Source organism: Vicia villosa, unplaced genomic scaffold (genome assembly GCF_029867415.1).
Source record: "Vicia villosa cultivar HV-30 ecotype Madison, WI unplaced genomic scaffold, Vvil1.0 ctg.000063F_1_1_2_unsc, whole genome shotgun sequence".
Lineage (NCBI taxonomy): Eukaryota > Viridiplantae > Streptophyta > Magnoliopsida > Fabales > Fabaceae > Vicia > Vicia villosa.
Window position 1 is genome coordinate 139,211 of NW_026704992.1, and position 8,972 is coordinate 148,182.

Genomic DNA, 8,972 nt, shown 5'->3' on the forward strand with positions numbered 1-8,972 from the left:
GCAATATCAGTTTTCCCCTTTTCCATGTCATGCTTCTAATTTTAAAACAAATAGTTACAAAATTGAACTCATGCACCAAATTATTAACTTACATTGCATATATCCTTTAACTTCAAAACCAAAATAGTTGCGTGTATCCTTTATATCCATTTGTAATCACCGATTACCTCTACAACAAGTTAAACCGCCTTCTCGAACATTCTGGGCCGTAGATGGGCCTGGTCCAAAAGAATAAGCCCGGGCCCACTCTCAATACATGACGCAAGCCCACACGCAATCACACAAAACGCGCTAATGCAAAGTTATAAATACAAACACCACCCTCTTCTCTTTCCCTCCATTTTCATCCTAACTTTCAGTTTCTAACCACAACAAAAAAAAATCATCAACAATGGGTAGAAGTAAGAAACAAATCAAACTCTCATTATTTTACTTTTTTTCATCTCAAACTTTTTGCATTTAATTCAAAATATTCAAATGTATTGTTTCTTAATTTTGTGATATGATTAATCAGGACCGGCGAGATGTTACCGTCAGATAAAGAACAAACCGTATCCTAAATCCCGATTCTGCCGCGGCGTTCCGGATCCAAAGATCCGAATCTACGACGCAGGAATGAAGAAAAAAGGGGTAGATGAATTTCCTTTCTGCGTTCATCTGGTATCATGGGAGAAAGAGAATGTTTCTAGCGAAGCATTGGAGGCAGCGAGAATTGCTTGCAACAAGTACATGTCGAAGTTTGCTGGAAAAGACGCGTTTCATTTGCGTGTGAGGGTTCATCCTTTTCATGTGTTGAGGATCAATAAGATGCTGTCATGTGCTGGTGCGGATAGGTTGCAGACGGGGATGAGAGGCGCGTTTGGGAAGCCGTTGGGGACGTGTGCTAGGGTGAGTATTGGGCAGGTGCTGTTGAGTGTTAGGTGTAAGAGTGGGAATGGTGTTCATGCTCAAGAGGCTCTTCGTCGTGCTAAGTTTAAGTTCCCCGGTCGTCAGAAAATTATTGTTAGTCGAAAGTGGTAAGCATGGTTGATTGTTGATACTTGATTTTCGCAATTCATAATCATTTGTTGATGATTTTGATTTTATGACTTAAAATTGTTTTCAAATTTTAGGGGTTTTACTAAATTGGATCAAGAAGAGTACTTGAAGTTGAAATCGGAGAACAGAATTGTGCCGGATGGTGTAAATGCTAAGGTAATTTTCAGACACGAACACAGACACTATTTTTTCAGAGGTGTCATAGAAAGAATGTCTGATTCATTTGCTCATCTAAGAAGAGAGGTTGGAGGTTTCGGCTATATTTTTTATGGATTGAATGTGCTGAATTTGTTTTCTTTGTCCATTTTCAGGTTCTTGGGTGCCATGGACCTTTGGCGAATCGCCAGCCAGGAAGAGCTTTCTTGCCAATGTCTGCTTAGACATGAAATTATTTCAACCTGCTCAATATGGATGTTTCTAATGATCAGTGATTACATACACTGTGATTAATTAATAGTATATATATGTATTTAATTTTTGTGTATTCAAGTGTCTTTCCAGCACTTTCCAAGATGTCTGGGGTATGAGAGATACAAATTTAATGTATCTGACTTTTGATTATGTAATGTTATTGTTGGAACAATATTAAATAAAGTGTGTTTATTTTTTGTTGCATATAAATTGTTATCAATATATAAGATGGTCTATTTCCTATGTGAAATATGACAGGAAAGACAAGTATTAACTAATCAAATTGTTGGAATTTAGGGATTAATGAGCTTACTCTAAGTTTGAATTGTTTGAGTACTATCCGAATTCTATATTTGATAATCCGATTTTATTTATTTTTCAGTTGAACGGTAAGAAGTGTCACGACATCTCCAATCTTTGCAATGAGCCAAAGCAAATTGAAACCATGTTTCTCACATGATTTATATAATTTGCTTGTCTGCTAGTAATTTGGTTATCATGTTCAATCATTATTAGCCATATTTGCCTTGTGTGACAGTGACAACGGCCAAATAAACAGAAGATATTTGTTTTACTTGTCATACGAATAAATTATCTCCAAGAAATTGAGGTATGTATATACTCTCTTCAGTCTTTAGAGAAAATTTACTTGTTACATTAATTGAATAAACTTAAGGATACAACACGACAAGTAACCTTTAATACAACATGTGTGATTTCAAAATGAACTATAGACCTAATGAAACATTGAAAACTTTGCAATTGGCCAATAAAACAATTACAGAAAGTAGTTGCATTAAAAGTAACTCGAAGTTTGGCAGCTTGGTTGCATTATCAGCTTCCTATAACTAAACAGCTGGGTCCTGCTATTTTAAAGTTTCACTCTTCACGAAGAAATCGTCGATGAAAACTCAGTTGCAAAAGTTTGCAATTCTTCTTATGTGTATAGACTGGAAAAATGTGCTTAAGGCTGATTGTTGGGTAGTTTACTGAGAATTGAGTGCTCTGGTTTGTGATCACACTCAAAGTCCAGATGAACAAATGCTCGCTCAACTTCTGGAAGTTTCTCAAGCTTTATCTGTAGAGACTCCCCAATGGCATGTGATTCTTTTAAGCGTAAATCTTCTGGAAGTTCAATGTCTACCTGCTCAAAATCAGACACAAATGATGAGGCATAGAATAACAAATGCAGAGTGCCAAACTAAAATTTTAAAAACCAGGTTTATTCTTGTGCAACCATTTTTGGTGTAAATGATGAGTTTTGCAGTGTATCTAATGGTGCTATAAATTGATTCTTGGTAATTCAACCATACCTCCACAAAATATAAAACGCCAAATGTATATGCGCGGACAGTGTCAACACGTTTAATTCCAGGGTGCCTTACAACTAGATATGTTAACTTCTGCAAAAATTCAGGAGACGCAGATTGTCCCACCAGTGAAACTGAAATGGAAGTAGCAGTGATCAGAAATGGTACACAATTATATGCACAGAAAAATGGCAACCAAATGAACTAGTTTATACTAAGCAATTGCATTTAACATCGTAAATTTCAAATCATTTGATGGTTATTAAGATCTGGCTTTTAAATATTACTGCGAGCAAAAGTTAATACTATATATAATTCTGTCCAATATTTGGAACAACTTTATTGAACTTTCACCTGCATCAATTATGGTATAAAGTTGCTATGTCATTCTCTAATTCACCTTTTGGTCTTTTTTGATGACAAATTGCTTGAATAACCGATGGTGGATACTAGATACCGGTTTTGGCAAATAGTTTTGCATCATTTTCAATATAAGTTCAGCTGGTTTAGTAAAATTAAACTGACAAAGAACCATCGGTTAAAGTCTTCCATTGCCAACCAAAAATAAAGTTGTTTCATGGCAGTGAAGTTTTATGAACTACTTTTCCTTTGAAGGACATTAGCACTGAAGAGAATTTGTGGTTTTTATCACATGGGTAAATAGACATATTGCAACTTCATTTTTTGTTTAAAATTCTGATGAGATTTACCTGCATTTTCCATGACAGTGCGTGACCAATTTGTAATAGTGTAAATTGCAAGTAAAATAGCTCCAACCGGATCAATCCACCAGTAATATTTATCACCAAGAATAGCCGCAACTAATCCAACTACATTTGTTACCACATCAAAGTGGTGATCCTGCACGTTGACATGTTTTTATCATTCAATTGTACTGACTTAATTGAAGAAAGCAAACATCAGAAGAGAGGCACACTTACATCTGCATAGGTACGGACAATCTGGTTACCCGAGCTTCTGCAGTAAAGCCAAAGTATAAGCTTCACCACAGTTGCAAATATCATGATAGAGTACAACCATATTAGTTGTTCCCCCGTCATCTTTTCACTAGGATTGTTTTCTATTAGTTGTTCTAGGGCCGTAATTAGCACCTGAAATCCTGTAACAAAATCGATTTGACGTATCATTGTAAGTCTTTCCATGTCATCACAAGAGGGAAACTCTTCATACAAGCTAGGAATATAGTTCTAGTGAAGTTGACTCACCAAGTGTGGCCATGATAGCGGCAAAAACAATTATCCCTACTGGCTGAACCCTCAGCTTTCCTATAGGATACTGGTAGATATTTATGTTCCTCATTGCTAGGTGAGTGTACCAAAGTATACCACCAGACATTAGATCAAGCAGAGAGTCTAAAGTTGATGCTGCAATCGCTATTGACCCACTCCTTACCGTCGCATAAATCTACACATCAATGAGTTCTGTTATTTAAACATTAAAATATAAACACCCAATATCTTCTAGAATTCATATACTTTTCAACATACACACAAAAAACAAAATAACATTTGACATCAAAAGTTTGACATATCAGTTTTAACAAACCAAACACACATTATTTTACTCAATTACCTCACAAAAGGACACGTATCAGCAGCAAAGTATAATAATATTAATAATATAACAACAAACAAACAGACAATCCAAAAAGCCAAAGAGTTTACTAATGGATTTTCACAAGTCACAAGTTTAAAAATTAATCTCTCTACCACCATGATTACATGTGTTACGTGTTTAACTGGTTGCAATTACATAAAATTGGTTTTCCTTCCAAACGTTAGTTTAGCTGATAAAATTAAAAAACTAAAATAGCTTTTGTTCTGTGTCAAGAATCAAATCAAAAAGTAGCTTTTGTCCTATGTGAAAAAAAAAGTAACTTTTGAGCAAAAATCACTCTAATCGTGAAAAATTTTACACACGTGTATAACAAAAACTGTGAAGTGAAACCTGAAATTGAAGACATGAATCAATAATGAATATACCTTCAATATCAACAAAACTATATTTGCATAGTTAGAAATCTTCATTGCTCTTTCTTGTTGAGCTAATTCCTCTCTATCATCCTCAACAATGCCATCAGATTCCACCACCGCATCAACCTCCTCAAACGATTTCAAAGTAGCAATTTGTTTTTCATAGTAATCTTTCTCTCCTACACGTTCATAGTCATCATCCAACTTCATCATACATATAGATATAGAGAGAGAAACAGAAGAAGATATAGAGAGAGAAAGAGAAAGAGATGCACCTTGGCTTAAAGCGGTGGCTTTGGAGAGATCAACCTCGAAGGGATCCTCAGAGTCAAGGTAAGGACGGACCTTATCAGGAAGCATGGACATGAAAGCGGATCTGAGGGAGGCAACGGAGTTCCGGCGAGGGATTTGGGTTCTCCGGCCGCCGTGTTCGGTGGAGTTCCGGTCATTTTGAGACAAAAGCGGGCGCGTAGGATCCGAACCCGAATTCATGTCCATGTTTGGCTATGAATTTTCAACGAAGGTCATGAAATGAACCATGCAGTATAGTACTCCTATAAATAATGGAAATGAAACCGAACAAAAATAGAAAAATAATGAAAATGAACGCACATAGTTTTCTAGTTTTTGATAAGTAATAACTGGTCACATATAAAAGATAATAAATAATAATAATAATAATAATAATAATAATAATAATAATAATAATAATAATAATAATAATAATAATAATAATAATAATAATAATTCTTTTCAATTGGTATATTCTAGCCATACATCCTTATTTTATGAGTCCAATAAATGTTTTTTTTTTTTAAGTAAGGGATAATGTTCTAATAGATAAATCTAATATTTTTGTAAGAGAAAAGGAGTGAGGTAGTAAAATAATTTTATATGGTCAATCAATTACAAACATAAATCTCATTAAATTAGATTAAATCTTTTATAGAATATTTCACTCCACCTCATAGTAATATTAGGCACGAAAGATTTTTTTATTTATTTTACATTGAATGATACATCTATGCAACCGTTTCGTAGTTGCATCTACGAAATAATTCAACATTAAATTCGTAGTTGCATCTACGAAATAATTCAACATTAAATAAAAAAAATTGTTTATGAAGATAGACCTTCGGGAGCAGGGATATTTTTGAAAACGCACATACATGGTGCGTGAGAAATCCTATAGGGTGGAAAACGAGAATCTCAATTTTTAAATACAAGTGCATCTCTTAAAAATGAGGGAAGGGGAGGTGAGAGAATTTTTTTTAACAAGGGAAAGAGGTTTTATTAATAAATTATAATTTTATCCTTATGATCTTATATAAATGATATGATATTCAAATAAGAAAAATTCATATATATTTATTTATAATAAAATTTTTAATATTGAGGGACTATAATTTACCTTAACGGTAATAAACTGAATACACTTGATTCAGATTATAACTCTCTGACACAAATGAAATTATATGTTAATAACAATTTTTGAATCATGATATATCATTTAATAAAACAAACACATAAAATAAATTATTACTAAAATTAATAATTTTTAATTTTTAATTTTTAATAGAATGAATAAACAAAAAATAAAATAAAGTGAATAATTTAAAAGTTAATATAAAAAAAATATAATAGAATAAATAGTAAAATTAGAAGAAAAATGCGTTAAAAAAATTTATAAAAATAATACAATAATTATGATTTATATTAAGTAAAAAAATTGAAAAAAATTTAAAGATAAATAATAGTTATAATAAGTTGATGTAAACTATTGAAAAAAATCAAATAGAAGATAATCAGTAACACAAAAGAAAATAAATACTTTTGAAATACTAAAATTAAATTGAAGATATTTTAATAAATATAATAATGTTTTACATATTAAAATTCATATTCTCCCCCCCTCTCCTCCAAATCCCCCAATTTGAATAGACGTAAATAGTATGGTTTGAAGGGATTTTGTTCTCCTTTTCTTCTCCTACTAAAGTTTAAACCAAACATATTTAGTTAGAAATTTTCTCAATCTTCCTCTTCTCTCCCCTCCCCTCCCCTCCATCTACTCCAAACCATATTTAGACTCTTTTTATTATAATACATATATTTAAATTTAGTGTATGTGGATTTTTAAATGGTATTTTCATTTTAAAGACAAAAAACAAAATTAATTTGCTAATATGAATTAAAAAAATAAATTTCATCTTGGAATGAATTTTTATAGGTTTGACGTAAAAGTTTAATTGTTGTATTATTGGTTTGTAAAAAAATCTATACCATAAATGCATCATAATTATTTAAAGAGAAAGAGAAAAGGGGTCATGTATTTTTACACTGGTCAATCAATCATCATTATATATCTAACTAAACCATTTTTTTATTTTAAAAAAGTTTAATGACATGACAGTCTAATGATTTTTTATTGTATGACAGTGTAAAACTATTTTACACTTTCCGTGCTCTACCTTTTAACTCAAAGAGAAAATGAGTGATGTACTGACACTGTAAAATAATTTTACACAATCCACCAACCAATCACAATCGTGTATCAAATTATACAACCCATTTATTTTAATTTTTTTTAATGACATGACAGTCTGTTTGTTTTACAGTGTCAGTGCATATCCATTAAATCCTCATTTAAATATATTATTTTAAAAAAATAAAAGAGAAAAAAGGAAAGACACTTACAGTGTAAAATATGTTTACATTATCAACTAATGAGAGACATCTATCACAATAATTAATTTTATTTTTAAAATACTGAAATGATATGAAATGTAAAAGTTTTTATTGGTTGTATCTATAAAATTATTTTACAGAAACAGTGCACTATCTTTAAACTCAAAATAAAATAAGAGTTTAATATTTCAAATATATCATAATTGATACTGTAAATTTTTTTATATTGTCAGTATATTTTATTTAAATTTTTTATATTATTATATTAATAAATTTTAATTTGGTCAATGTGTATGATATTTATAATGTGTATGATATTTTAAATGATTTGATTACATTTTATGTTGGAACAATAATATCAAAATTACAGGGGTATATAATTTGATTTTGATAGGAAAGTTAGAAAATAGAAAAGAGATTACATTTCCATTTTAAGGTCAAGAAAAATCAATCTGTCATCTATGTAATTTATGGTAATGCTTTTTTTTTTTTAATTGGAAATTTTATAATAAAATATGAATATAGGTTAGTCATTCAAGCTAAATTAGTATCAACGGAAAATGGTACGTACCCCTTCATTTTTATTTATAAGTAAATTTTGACTTTTACAATTCATTGAATAAATGATGTATTTTTTTTTTTTACCAAATAATAAATGATGTATTTAAACTATTATAAAAGTTAGATACATTAATTATTTAATAAATTTAAAAAAATTAAAATTTGCTTATAAATAAAAATGGAAGGATAATGTAATTAGCTTCGTCAATAGCCCTTCTTTTTGTGTTATTTATTTGTTTATTGGATTGGAATGTTCTCATTCAAAGTGTTAAAAGCTTTTGGCTTTTGTAATAAATTTTACAACAGGAAGAAAGTAATTCTTCACTCTACTAAATTATATTTGTTAATTATTAAAGGTAGATAAATATGAACCGCCCAATTAACCGGTTTTATCTATATTTCTTTTATACAAACAAACTAGCGTGATACCCGTGCATCCGCACGGGTATCCGTTGTGACCGTGTTATTTTGTTCAATATATATTATTCTAGAGGTAAATGTCATAAAACCAGATGTGTAAAATATAGAAATTTCTTTTTAATAGGTTGGGGCAAAGTTTGAGATATTTTCATGAATAAAAATTATTTTCCCGTTAATATTCAATATTTCGATCATTAACTTCATGTTCCCGTAAATATTTAATATATTTATCAGTAATTCATGTTCTCGTTAATATTGAATATTTTATTCAGTAACTTCATGTTCCCGTTAATATTCAATATTTTGATCAGTATCTTCATGTTCCCGCTAATATTCATTATTTTGATCAGTAACTTCGTATTCCCGTTAATATTCCAAACTTGTTTCCGTTAATATTCAATATTTTTATCAATAACTTCATGTTCCCGTTAATATTCTTTATTTTGATCAGTAACTCCGTGTTCCCGTTAATATTCATTATTTTGATCAATAACTTCGTGTTCCCGTTAATATTCCAAATTTGTTGCCGTTAATATTGAAAAAATTTATCAGT

At 30.7% G+C, this 8,972-nt stretch overlaps 2 protein-coding genes across 2 annotated transcripts; one reads left to right on the forward strand and one right to left on the reverse strand.

Annotated features, from left to right (window-relative positions):
* The first annotated feature begins 307 nt into the window (after nt 1–307).
* Nucleotides 308–1,647, forward strand: LOC131623434 (large ribosomal subunit protein uL16-like). The gene is made up of 4 exons (XM_058894441.1): nt 308–401; nt 515–1,016; nt 1,113–1,194; nt 1,350–1,647. Exons 1-4 carry the CDS (start codon nt 392–394, stop codon nt 1,416–1,418), a joined length of 663 nt encoding a protein of 220 aa, XP_058750424.1. The 5' UTR covers nt 308–391; the 3' UTR covers nt 1,419–1,647.
* Nucleotides 1,648–2,001: 354 nt separating this feature from the next.
* Nucleotides 2,002–5,314, reverse strand: LOC131623433 (metal tolerance protein 4-like). Its single transcript, XM_058894440.1, has 7 exons — nt 5,029–5,314; nt 4,763–4,932; nt 3,986–4,184; nt 3,701–3,879; nt 3,470–3,620; nt 2,763–2,893; nt 2,002–2,593 (listed from the first exon to the last, which is right to left on the reverse strand). Exons 1-7 carry the CDS (start codon nt 5,249–5,251, stop codon nt 2,414–2,416), a joined length of 1,233 nt encoding a protein of 410 aa, XP_058750423.1. The 5' UTR covers nt 5,252–5,314; the 3' UTR covers nt 2,002–2,413.
* Nucleotides 5,315–8,972: the final 3,658 nt, after the last annotated feature.